Here is a 12,883-nt window from a genome sequence, read left to right on the forward strand (position 1 = left end):
AATTTAGTAATTTACAGCAACTTTGCTCTTGCATTGACCTTCGTTTGAGCACTTCCTCAGTTGACAAGGAGTTGTGAACTAATTTCCAAGCAAAAATGCGGATTATTTTTATTGTACTTTGACCTTCCAGAATAATTTCAATATCTGAGTTCTCATTTATTCTGCGCTGCAGTTTTGCAAGGGTCCTCATGATCTCTTTTTTTTTTCTTTTTCAAATTACCATTTACCTGTTTTCTACCAAATAATTTTGGACAACAAACTTATGTGTTGTGCTACTATCAATTATGTCTGCATATAATTTTTTTCCTTTGTAATTCACTCATTTATTCGCTCATACACGTGAAACCAGATAAATCCAACGTCTCCCTCCAGAAACTCTAATCGTGGGAAAAAAAAATCCTCACGACCTCATTTTTTCAAATTAATACTTCTATTAATTCTTATTGTGCTACCTGTTTATCACAAAATAACAATTTTAGACAATGAATCTGTATGCTGTACTGCTTTTCAATTGCTTCTGCATGTATTTTTTTAACTCAACACCTCTATTTGCACGGTAGTATGAAAAAACGTAACATAGCAAGACAATCTGACTAGTTGTAATAATTCATGCATTGTAATGGTAGTCGGTTGTGCCTTTATTCATGGATCCTGATGGCTTGAGCATTTGAATGGCTAGACTCCTTGTAATCCTTTTGGCTTTTATTTTCCTTTCCTTGCTCCTCTTTGATATACATACTCTTTTTATTTATAATTTATTATTAGCAGTAGAGGTTTGCCTCTCTTGTTCTTAAAAAAACCATCATCTAGCTTACCATTGATGAATAGATGTATGCTCTATTAGCTCGCTGACATGTGGGGGGGGGGGGGCATGGTGGCTTAGCTGCAATCGGCCACAGAATAGCATCTCTTGGGAGCCAATTATGTCCTCATATATTTATTTTTTAATAAAGTAAGTATAACAATTTTTGATCTCAATATTAACATGACGTTAAAGATATAAATGTGAGCATTCATATTGAATTTAAAATTCAAAGCTAGGTGGACAAGTTGTACTACAAGAACCCTAACCAACTAAATTGTACTATATGCCCATACACTTTTCCAATCCACCTATCTCTATAGGCTTGGAGATATCTCTACTATTATCAATAAGAGATAAATTTCATCTTGATCGCTCACACCCTACAATATATTTTATGACAAACAAAAAACTATCTTTATGACTATCCAGTTATGGAATAGCGTTTTTCAATCTCAAAGTATGTCACTACATATTCTGGGAGTCAATGACGATCTTAAATCTAAAAATCTTACAGGTATATCATTTGAGATAATAACTGATGACACATCATAATAACAACCCAACAGTATCTAAAGGTGAGTCTATCTAACATTATATTCTCCAACGTAAATATTTACATTATTGACATGGTATCTCTATACCTATGATACATAAAACATGATCATCAATTAATATATATACTGATCTTATATATCATCACAATGATATGCGATTAGAGATCGACTAAGAATAACATTATAATATAAAAAAAGTTTAATGAACAGGTCACATATTTACCAATCAAAGTAAATGATAGTTATTTTTTTAATAACATATTATTCAGAATTATATAAACATAGATGTGTGATACAATCATCTTTATGATTGTTTTTAGGCATATCAACTTCATATATTGTCTCTTATCCGGTCGTATTCGATAGGAATTCTTTTTTTTTATAGTCCAAGTAGATAGATATGTTCTAGATATTAGTTTTCTTGAGTTAGGTAAGCAATCTAGATCTTTCTAGTATATAAATTTTAGATTCTAGAGTATCAAGTATCATAAATTCGGTTCTATAATATTAAAAATGATTAAATATACACATAACATGTTTGTCTATATATAATATACTTCTTATATGTATATATCATATAATTAAATATCGATACTTGCCATTGGGAAATCGAGTTCCAGTGTGGCAGTGCCCCCAAATCGATCTGCTAGCCACATAGTCGAAGCCGAACTGAGCTGGCACCCAAACGGCCATCCAAATGCAGCGGTGCAGCTTCAAATTGTGACGGGGAGTCCATCCGTACTTGTATTGATTTATTCTTTTGTGAGTAAGTAGTTGTAGCTTGCTTTGATGGATTTTGTTCGTTTCTACGAAGACTGATTTCTTCTTTTGCAAGAGGGCTTCGGCGAGGTCGATGAGCGCGGCGCGGTTGGGAAATAGGCAAACAGTAGCGGGGAGGGCAGGGGCAGGGCGTGGTTTGTGGGAGATTAGGTCGTCTCTATGCTCGTGGGCCAACAACGTGAGCGCCTCGGCGGCAACCTACCTCGCAACCCAGCCGCTGCCGGAAGGCTACCGAGGCAGAAGAGTGTGGGCTTGGCCTAAGGCTATCTTTAAGTGTTTTTTTTAAGAAAATTTTTTTATCGTGAAAGTATTTTCGTTCTCTTCGACGTTTTAACGGTTTCTTTTCACGATTTCTATCATGAAGAGATTCTCAAGATCATTCATTTAAGAATAGTATTCTCTCTACTTCCTCTTTACGATTTCTCTCGAAGGGAAACTGTTAAAGATGAGAGAAAATAAAGTGAATGAGAATGAAGAAGTGAATCGAGAAGGGAACAAATGAAGGTAATATAATTGAAGATGATCTAAAGACCGCGTTGCGGAGCGAAGGTTCCGGAGGTTGATGGCGAGGTTGTCGGTGAGTACACCGGTTCTACTCGTGGAGCATCATGTCAATGAGTGTGATGTGCATGGAGGAAGTCAAAGTTAGCGCAAGGAGGTAAAAAGTAGAATGCTCAGTAGTTGGATCATATTGACGGTGGATGAATATATTAAAATCGCCGTGACTTAGATCATCTTCAACAGATATTCTAAAAATTCATCCACTATAATATTATTACAGCATCATCTACTTTTTCATCTCCAACAGCTACTCTATTTCTCACTTTCCATTACTCTACTCTTTCCCTCAGACCCACGTGCATACTATGTGAATAGTGATGAAAATGCTATAAGATAGCAGCAAATTTAAAGTAGCACATTCTCACTCCGCAACACTGTTCATCTGGATACCGTAACTGTTGAAGCGCTATACTGACCACTAATCGGTAAAATTTAAGCGCAACAATATTTTTCGTTCCTATAGTACTGAAAACCTCTATGGTGAGGATGACCTTAGGCCAACTCCAGCAGTGCTGTATTGCACCGTAGCAGCTACCTCATCTAGTGCTACAGTGCCAAACAGTGATGCTACAGTGTTGAGGAGAGGGTCTGTATTTCTGCCTACTACTGTAGCAGAACGTGTCACTGTAGCACACTGTAGCACGCAGCTCACAGGGACTGACGGTGGGTTCGGAGGCAGAAAAACGTGTCGGGGGTACTGTACCAACACTATAGTCACTGTTCACAGAGCTGACAGCGGGTCCGGAGAGGGAAAAAGAGGAGTAGAAGGTAGGAAATAGGGTAGCTGCTGGAGATAAAAAAAAATAAGGAATACTGTAATAGTATTTTGGAGAATAAAAATTTAAAGTAACTGTTGAAAATGGTCTTTAAGTCCACCTAAAAGTACAGGATCTGCGTCCGTCTCGGCGGTGGATGCATTAATAATCTAATCGATCCCAGGCTAGGCTAGCTAGCAGCAACCTTGCATATACGGAGCCGCGTAATTCAGAAATCAGAAGAGAGACTGCATGCAGATGGTAAGAAGTAGCCAGTAGTCAGCAGCGGAGAAGCGGCCACTATTGCAGTAGCAGCTGGTACAGTACTGAGTTCGTCGAGTGAGTCAGGCTGCATGGCGACCGCTGCAGCAAGCAAATAATGAAATAAAGCTGGGGCGATTCTGTTCCAATGCAAGTAGGGTCGGAGTAGCCAGCAGAGGCCGAGATTCTCAGTTTCAGATGCATCAAATCGATCGAGTACGCATCCGAGCGTCGGCTCGGTTGGCAAGGACGGTGCGTGCGCCCGAGCCAGCGAGCGTTCGAGCGTTGCTCAACGCGAGTTTGCACCGTGTTTTTCGTTTATTTTCAGGTCTGTCTCTCGTGCGTGAAGCTATAAGAGGATCGTGACGTACCCGTCACCTACGAAACCAGCTGATTTCGTCGATTCCTAGAAGGACGCTTTGCTTCGTATAGATGTAGGTCTGTGTGGTGTGTGTTGTTGTGTGTGTTTGTTTGTTCGAACAGATACTACATTTGTATCCAGTCGAGAGGTGTCAAAAAAGAAAAAATCGATCGAGTACGACTAGTTAATATAGTACTAACTCTATTTTCATTTATTTATCACCAATAATTTATTTTAATGTGGTAATTTCAATCTTTCAGTTTTTTTACAAATACTTAAAAGTATACAATATTAGTGAAGTATATTTTATGACAAATCTAATAATATAAAAGTTTTATGTACTATAAATTTTTCATAGAAAGACATTAAAATCGAAATTGTTATCATAAATTTTTGGTGACAAGTAAACGAAAATAAATGATAGTAGTTCAATTGAGCGTGTACAAGTAATGTTGAAGAAGGTACTCCCTCAATAGTCAGTCACTACAGTCTCTTCCTTTAATTCGTTTCTTAACATCATTTCCAAGCATTTTTTTATTTGGTTCATTTTCTTTTCTTTTTTCATTCTCATGTCTTTTATTTTTTTCTCATCTTTAATGGTTTTTCTTTAAAAGGATTCGAAATGAGAGAACCTCGAAAATCTTTTTTAAGAGAAAACGTTGAAGTACTTAAAAAAACGAAAATCTCTTTAAAAAATATTCTAGGTTGTGAAGGGAATGAGTTGCGCATGGTCTAAATGCATGCATATACACAGTAGAGGCAGCTTCATTCTACAAGCTGCTAGTGGAGGCAGGCGGGCAGAGGCAGAGGCAGAGGCATTTACTAATAATCACGTACTATCTGTCTCTCTCGCTCTCGGCCGAATTGGCAGATGGATCCATAGATGGGATGGGATGGGATGGAGGGATACTATTGAGGTGCGGCATTTACTCGGCCATGTGAGGGGATTAGATGGTGTGAGCTGGGCGGCCGGCCGGACATTGATGCTCATACTGTTGAGCTCGATTGCATTCCACCACATCGAATCCATCCACCATTGGAGAAGGCAGGCATTCATTACCATAAATCCATTCCACCGACGCCACCTGCATGCATGAGCAGATGAGCAGATGAGCAGGGCGTAGCCATCGTCGTCGATCCACACTGCCATCCTATATAGCTGCTTCGCTTCTCTTATCAATCCACACACTCCACAAGCAACCTAGCTGCTGCTGCATACTCCTTGTGCGTGCAAGCTTACAACAACGTCACATATATATAGTAAGCTACCACCTACCTATCAGCTTGCTTGGAGATGACAGGCCACGTTGCTGCTGCTGCCAATACCAATGCCAATACCAATACCAATACCAATACTCTGCGGCGCCTCAGCTTGCTGCTCTTCTTGATCCTCTCCTTCTTCAACCCCGCCATCTGTAGCACGGCAGCCACAGCCCCTGGTGCTGCCAACGCCACGACATCTGCTGCTTCAGCCGCGGCCATGCCCAAGCAGCAGCAGCAGCATCAGCACGAGGGGAAGGCCAAGGCCAACAAGGCGGCGCCAATGGCCCCCGCCCTCATCGTGTTCGGCGACTCCATCGTGGACCCCGGGAACAACAACGACATCAACACCATCATCAAGGCCGACTTCCCGCCTTACGGCCACGACTTCCTCGACCACCACCCCACCGGCAGATTCTGCAACGGCAGGATACCCACCGACTTCATCGGTATACTCCATCTGCATCCGCATCTCCGATCATCTGCATCTGCATCTGCATGCATGCGTGGTGGCCGTAGTTGAAAGAAGGATTTGCTTCTTCATTTTCAGCAAGGCCTCCTCCATATGACTACGTACTGTATTAACGTACTTTCGTTGCTTATATTGCTGGCTGCTGCAGCCTCAAGGCTTGGGATCAAGGACCTTCTGCCAGCCTACCTGTCCCCTCAGCTGGAGAAGCAAGACCTCCTCACCGGCGTCAGCTTCGCCTCCGGCGGAACCGGGTTCGACCCCCTCACGCCGCAGCTCGCGTCCGTCATCTCTATGCCGGATCAGCTGCGGATGTTCCACGAGTACCTGGACAAGGTGCGCGCGGCGTCAGGGGACGACGCCAAGGCCTCGGAGATCCTGTCGCGGGGCATCTTCGCCATCTGCGCCGGCAGCGACGACGTGGCCAACACCTACTTCACCTTGCGCGCGCGCAGCAACTACGACCACGCCTCCTACGCCCGCCTCCTGGTGCAGCACGCCTCGTCCTTCGTCGAGGACCTCATCCACGCCGGCGCGCGCCGCGTCGCCTTCATCGGCATCCCGCCCATCGGCTGCGTGCCGTCGCAGCGCACCATGTCGGGGGGCCTCGAGCGCGAATGCTCCCAGGGCCACAACGAGATCGCCGTGGCCTACAACGCCGGGATGGAGAAGGAGCTGGCGGCACTCCGGGGCAAGTACCCCGGCACGCTGCTGGTGTTCATGGACATCTACGGCTTCCTTTACGACATGATGATGCACCCGAGCAGCTATGGGTTCACGCAGTCCACCAGGGGCTGCTGCGGCACGGGCCTCCTGGAGGTCTCCGTGCTCTGCAACGGCGTCACCTCCGCCGTCTGCGCGGACGTGGGCGACTACCTCTTCTGGGACAGCTACCACCCCACGGAGAAGGCCTACAAGATCCTCGCCGACTTCGTCTTCGACAACTACGTCAAGCTCATCCTCTAATCTAATAATGATTGATTAATTTGCATTGCATTGCATTGCTTAATCAATTTCAATTTGCTTCCTCTCCTCTACTCTCCTCTCCTCTCCTCTCCTCTCCTCTACTATCTGATTATTGTTGCGGAGATGATACTCTTCTCCCCTGGAGATGGAAACTTCGGTTTTATTAATTTGCAAATTCTTCCTCAAACATTATCTTCTTTGTATATTGTTAGAATAACCTAGCCAACAAGACAGCCTTGTTAAAAAAAATGGCTAGTACGTCTTTCAGAAATCGACGCTGAGCTTGGCTCTTGCTGTACAGTACAATATAGTCGAACATATACAAAATTCGTCTTGTATTGTACCAAGTTCATCATATCAACGCAGAAAATTTAATATAACATAATATGCATATATAGATACATGATAAGGGAAGGAAAGAGATGCTGCAACGGTGGTTCCGGATCCATCAAAAGTTTAGTCTGCTGCCTGTACTTTACCCCAACCCAAACTGATGCATCTATGTATAACCAAGTTTGAGGCCGATCCAAAACGTGACTGCATATATCGATCCCCTGCTCCTCGATCAGCTCCTGATTTGCCGATCATCTTCACTATGTAAGGCAATGTAATGTATATCTAGCAACATGGACGGCGTCCCTAATTATATTAAAGCTTTGCAGATGGCAGGCCTGCAACATGCATACATAGTCAAAGTTAACCATATTTATATGCATCAGAAAGAAAGAAAGAAAGAAATGAGAGCATCGAGTGTCGAAACAGGCATGCATGTAAGTTTCTCCATCACCAACTATACTGTACTGTACTGTTTGAGAAATCTAGTGCATCGGGGCAATTGCTGGGTAAAGCAGATGGATGGATGGCCACCAACCAAGTTGTTTAGCATTGACGATGCTTGGGCAAGCAGGTGGTGGCGTCGCATTCTCGTTCAAGAAGGGATCCACCAGATTGGGGTTTCCCCACACCGGGTACCCCTTGATCTTTCCCTGAAGGTTTTGGAAAATGTCAGTTCCATCGACACTACTTGCCTGCATATGGAAATCACTAACTAGTCTATAGCAGAGTGCAGACTCACAAGAACATTCAGAGCAGCAAGTGTTGCCATTCCTTCGCGTGTCCACTGAACAAACAAAATTCAGACGACATAATTCTTAATGGAATCTTGCCACATATGTCGATGTGACACCATAAGTTGCTTCCTGTAATGTAATGCAATGCAATGCGTCCTACCTTGGAGGCTGATGCAATGTGAGGCACAACAACGGCATTCTTCATCTCAGCCAGTCCAGGTTTCATGTAAGGCTCATCCTGTTCAACATTTTAAGCTCAGGCTTCGGAGTAGTCCATGTTGACAACTTTAGATCGATCATAGAGTAGCAGCAGCCAATTGAGTATATAAACAAACATATGCAGTCCTCCTATGTAGTTACCTCAAAGACGTCAAGACCGACGCGGAACATAGGGTTCGCCTTCAGGTGCTCCACTAAAGCAACTTCATCGATCACCGGCCCTCGGCTTGCATTCACAAGAACAGCCTCCTGTAAATAAATCACCCATCAGCCCATCAATTGATGAGAATTCTTCGGTTATTGCAGAACGGGATGATGGACAAGAAGAATGAGCGTTAAGTTGTTGACAAACCTTCTTCATGATGGCCAACCTTTCAGGGTTTATAAGGTGGTAAGTGGTCTTGTCCAACACCGGATGCAGACTTATCTGCCACACATCAAGCTAACAAATGTATTCATCCTGAAAGAACATTATAGGATTCGGTCTTTTGTTTTGAAATAAATGTATTCAGATAGTCTGACCACATCAGCCTCCCTGAGGACATCCTCCATGGTGGCGGCCCTCTTCCATGTGACAGGCTGCTCACCGTTTGCTTTCAGGAACTGCCCATATGCTGAGATTAATTCCACCAAATTAATCAAATCGCTATCACAGGACAGGCAATATATACAAGGTAAATATATAGAGGTAGCAGTGACTGCTTGCCTGTGACGAACTTCTCAAGGCGTGTGGACTGATACAGGTCGTAGTAGATCAGATTCATCTTGAAGCCTTCAATCTAGTAGGAACAGTGGATGGGAAGAATGAATGGTAAGAACTAACAAGATTCAAGATAATTTTATATATGTTGACAATCCATTCGTATGTGAAGCTGTATAGACAGAGAGGATGGAGGAGAAGAAGCATGGGTTGGACATACCATCATCCTAGCATAAGCAGAGCCAATGCGACCAGCTCCAATCACTCCAACGGTCTGCCCCTTGAGCAAGTTCCCCACGAACCTGTAATAAGTTTGATACAGCACATTAGTATGTTCGAAGAACCAATGGATTACGTAGCAACAACTACAAGTTTGGAGCCCTCAAATTAAAGCATGCTCATTGCTCATGCATAACTAGTCGAGAGGAAATGGGAAAAAAAAAAATGGGCACTGACAGGTGCGGGAGCCACCCGTCGTAGAGGCCAGCCCTCATGAACTGATCAGCTTCGACGATTCTCCTGGCTGCCGCCACAGAGAGCGACGCGGCAAGTTCAGCCGTCGTCTCCGTCAGAACCCCCTGCGAGACTCGTTCGTATCAGTCATATGCTAGCTCAAGGAAGAAAGGAAGGAAGGAAGGAAGAGTAACTTACAGGGGTGTTGCCGACGGCGATGCCATTCCTGTTGGCGGCCTCGACGTCGACGTTGTTGTAGCCGACGGCCATGTTGCTGAAAGCTGTCCCTCCGGCGCGCTTGAGTGCAGAGAAGAGCACCTCACCCCAGTCCTCCGTCAGCTGCAGGCAGACACCCATGCCTCGATCAGTTACATGGACATGGAAAGAGTGAAACCACAAGAGGAAGAAACAAGTGTTTCAACTTGCCTGCCCGATGACACCGTCGCAGCGATCGCCGATGAGCGCGAGGATGTCGTCCACGGAGAGGATGGTCTTCTGCTCCGTGCATATCTGCATCGATAATATTGCGTCAGGTTAGATAGCAAAGGAGGAGCAGTGCAATGCAGTGAAGAGGGAGAGACCTCGAGGCGGCAGTCGTTGTCGGTGAGGAGGCGGATCCAGCGGGTGCCCGGCATGGACTTGGTGCTCACCACGCGGTACTTGCCGCTCGGGTTCCACACCTCGATCGATATCGGCTTCGCCATTCTTCTTCTCCTTCTTCAGTCCTGAAGTCAGAGGGAGATGGCAGAGAGTCTTCAGTCTTCAGAGGGAGTGGGAGTAGAGTAGATAGCAGAGAGCTGCTGCTGCTGCTGCTGGTGGTAGCAGCGAACAAAGGTGAGCCCTCACTCCTTATCACGTTACGGTGAACCTGAGGCGCCAAAATTCGAGCAATGGGCATCACAGCTCGGTTGGTGGATAAGAGAGCAGATGAGTGGCTCTCAAACTCAGAATGAACATGACCTTTCGTTATCTTCTTCAGCTTCACAAACCAGAGGAGCAGAGCCACTGGCGCAAACACTTGGCACTCGCTCCTTCCATAAACTGCATCACCACCACAACCAACTTATTCACCTCACCTGCAAGCTGCAACAGTTCTGCAAACAAATGCAGCAACTCCATCACACTACCAATCTAAGACTAGCTTGCCGGCAACTCAATAAGCGATGGTAAAAATAGGCAAGGCGGGAGGCAAATCATCCACTTGGGAGACACAGTATTTAACTGCAGATGTTCGGTTCAGACCACACCAGTTTTACCTCCAAACAAACCATAACCAGCTAACCATACAAACCACCCATTATCCAATCCAGACTCCAAAGGTAATTACAACCATTACCACAGACATAATAGAGTAGCATTGCAAGGCAGATATCATGAAACCTAAGCAAGACGAGACATCAGTACTTCAGTGTTCCAACCCCTCTACTCAAATGCCCACTGGTTCTCCCTGCGGATCTCCTCTTCCTCCTCAGGGGTGAAGTCATTCTTGATGTTGAACGTCTTGCGGATCTCCTCAGGAGTCTTGCCCTTTATCATGTCAGCAACAGTCTGGCAAGTAAGGTCCAGCAACCCCTTGATGTTCAGGTAGTTGGCAGCCTGAAAATGGAAGGAGCCTGTCAGAAACAGGAACACTTCATACCAACAAAAATTGAGATGGCCAAGTTATGTCAAGCCAGGACTCTAAAACAAGGCAGGCCTATAGGTGTCGGTCTGAAAGACAAGGCGTACATGATAAAAACGAACAGATCACACGACCCAGCCCTCTTATAAGTTTCACAGATTGGCATCACAATGAAAATGTATCTACACCAAACAATTCTAGCAGCAGAGCAGACATAATGTTGCCGCTAGCAAATACTATGAAGTACAGGCAGAACTCTTTCCTTTCAAAGAGCACCATGTTTTCCACTGGCTAAGGGTATATGTGCAGAGTGCATTCAGGTGACACAGTACCTCGACCAAAAAGGGTAATACTAGCTAGTAGTAAATGAGGAAGCAACCAATATGGCAAGGGAATATGTGATTGTTCCTCATGTTGCTTAAATATGTATCATACATGTACACTTTTGGAAGTAATAAATCAGCATGCAATGGTGCATTTATTTTAACTGTCCGCTAATTAGCTATCACTATAGCTAAGTAGATTGTGATGTGAATTGATGACAAGTAGATGGTCTAACTGGATGTTAAACAAACAACAAAGTTAGCACTGACATGAAGGTACGTTGATATAATAAAATTAACATCTCACTGGTAAACTATCTGATCTCAACACGGCCTAATTATCAACTTGGACAAAAAGGAAAGCTATTACGTAGCAATGATTGACGAGAAGCAAGATAACAATAACAATATCAATAGCGATACAAGAGCACAGAATCACAAACCTGATATCAACCTCCCACATTGGTGGCCAAGATTCCGATAGCTATCACTACACAATTAAGCCATCTACTACATAATCTAGGAGTATACTCTAATATAATCTAATCTTAGAGCGCAACCTAAAAAAAAAGAATTAACCGTCATATAACAAATCGATCTAAGAACTGCCTGGACAGATCTAAAAATTGGAGGGGGGGAAATTAGGGTTGGGGCCTTGGAGACGGTGGGTGGGGAGAATACCAGGATGAGGTCGAAGAGTGTGGCCTGGTCGACCTTGACGAAGTCCGCATCCCAGTTCTTGAGGTCCTCGCCCCCGGAGGCGGAGGCGTTGGTGGTGGCGGCGTTGCCGTTGTTGTCGTCTGAGCGCTTGGCGGCGGCGTGGACGTGCTTGTTGCAGTACTCGATGACCTTGGAGAGGATCTTGGACTTGACGTTGGGGAGCGGGATGCCGCTGTCGGCGCAGTCGTCCTCGATCATGTGGCGGATGGTCTGCGACTCCATAGCCACCGCCTCCTCCACCTCAAACTCCTCGCCGTCTGAGCTCCTGAGCGTGATCATCTTCTTCTCGCCCTCGGCCGACGCCATCGGTGATGCTGCGGCGGCGGCGGACGGGAAGAGGAGGAGGGGATTGAGGTGACGTCCTCCTGCTTTTGCTAACACAAGCGGTTAGGGTTACGTAGGCCATGTTTATTTCCATCTTTACATTTCCTTCCTTATATCTATAATCTACCCTTCAATTATGTCGTTGTTAGGCCATCTCCAAGACAGTCCTTAAATCTCTCTTTTCCCGTGCTACAGTGTTTTGCGGTCTACTGTACCAATGGAAATCCATCTACAACAGATTCTCTGTGCTGCTACAGTAGAAAAAAAAGATACTGTAATAGTGATAGGGAATGCTGTAATAGTATTTTGAGGATAAAAATTTAAGGTAGCTGTTGAAGATGATCTTAGTCTCTAATCTACACTTCAATTATGATGTTTTTATGATGATGCTACACATCGTATTGTCAGGGAACACCGTAATGCTAACGGTTTATTTAGCAGAGCAGGAAAAAAAAGGCTCCAAGAACTTACGAAGCTAAGCTAGAGGTACATCTTCTCATATTAGAACAAAAATAGAGGTTTAAAATGTTTTATTTTAGCCTATAAAGTCTAAATCTGAAATGAAACTAAAAGCCTGCCAATCACAGTATAAATATCATAAAATTGTGTCATTTTATATATTAATATAGTCATCCATACATTATTTTGACCATTTTATCAAAATATTTCAAAACTTTAATG

At 44.2% G+C, this 12,883-nt stretch overlaps 3 protein-coding genes across 3 annotated transcripts; 1 reads left to right on the forward strand and 2 right to left on the reverse strand.

The window, feature by feature from the left end:
- The first annotated feature begins 4,986 nt into the window (after positions 1–4,986).
- On the forward strand, positions 4,987–6,959 carry LOC133918163 (GDSL esterase/lipase EXL3-like). Its single transcript, XM_062361899.1, has 2 exons — positions 4,987–5,786; positions 5,958–6,959. The coding sequence occupies exons 1-2, from the start codon at positions 5,372–5,374 to the stop codon at positions 6,770–6,772; spliced, it is 1,230 nt and encodes a 409-aa protein (XP_062217883.1). The 5' UTR covers positions 4,987–5,371; the 3' UTR covers positions 6,773–6,959.
- Positions 6,960–7,092: 133 nt separating this feature from the next.
- On the reverse strand, positions 7,093–10,047 carry LOC133918164 (glycerate dehydrogenase HPR, peroxisomal). Its single transcript, XM_062361900.1, has 13 exons — positions 9,796–10,047; positions 9,641–9,724; positions 9,413–9,553; positions 9,218–9,339; positions 8,982–9,063; positions 8,768–8,840; positions 8,584–8,675; positions 8,414–8,488; positions 8,203–8,310; positions 8,003–8,080; positions 7,848–7,892; positions 7,644–7,758; positions 7,093–7,443 (listed from the first exon to the last, which is right to left on the reverse strand). Exons 1-13 carry the CDS (start codon positions 9,916–9,918, stop codon positions 7,421–7,423), a joined length of 1,161 nt encoding a protein of 386 aa, XP_062217884.1. The 5' UTR covers positions 9,919–10,047; the 3' UTR covers positions 7,093–7,420.
- A 351-nt stretch (positions 10,048–10,398) lies between these two features.
- On the reverse strand, positions 10,399–12,285 carry LOC133918166 (SKP1-like protein 1). The gene is made up of 2 exons (XM_062361901.1): positions 11,840–12,285; positions 10,399–10,810 (listed from the first exon to the last, which is right to left on the reverse strand). The coding sequence occupies exons 1-2, from the start codon at positions 12,182–12,184 to the stop codon at positions 10,637–10,639; spliced, it is 519 nt and encodes a 172-aa protein (XP_062217885.1). The 5' UTR covers positions 12,185–12,285; the 3' UTR covers positions 10,399–10,636.
- Positions 12,286–12,883: the final 598 nt, after the last annotated feature.

This window comes from Phragmites australis, chromosome 5 (assembly GCF_958298935.1).
Source record: "Phragmites australis chromosome 5, lpPhrAust1.1, whole genome shotgun sequence".
Taxonomy (NCBI): domain Eukaryota; kingdom Viridiplantae; phylum Streptophyta; class Magnoliopsida; order Poales; family Poaceae; genus Phragmites; species Phragmites australis.

Coding starts and splice junctions, on each gene's coding strand:
- LOC133918164 (XM_062361900.1), bottom strand. CDS start 9,918: ATGGCGAAGCCGATATCGATCGAGGTGTGGAACCCGAGCGGCAAGTAC. Junction 8,841..8,981: donor CTGCTTATGCTAGGATGATG/GTATGTCCAACC, acceptor TGTTCCTACTAG/ATTGAAGGCTTCAAGATGAA. Junction 8,311..8,413: donor GGTTGGCCATCATGAAGAAG/GTTTGTCAACAA, acceptor ATTTATTTACAG/GAGGCTGTTCTTGTGAATGC.
- LOC133918166 (XM_062361901.1), bottom strand. CDS start 12,184: ATGGCGTCGGCCGAGGGCGAGAAGAAGATGATCACGCTCAGGAGCTCA. Junction 10,811..11,839: donor CACTCTTCGACCTCATCCTG/GTATTCTCCCCA, acceptor TTCCATTTTCAG/GCTGCCAACTACCTGAACAT.
- LOC133918163 (XM_062361899.1), top strand. CDS start 5,372: ATGACAGGCCACGTTGCTGCTGCTGCCAATACCAATGCCAATACCAAT. Junction 5,787..5,957: donor GATACCCACCGACTTCATCG/GTATACTCCATC, acceptor TGGCTGCTGCAG/CCTCAAGGCTTGGGATCAAG.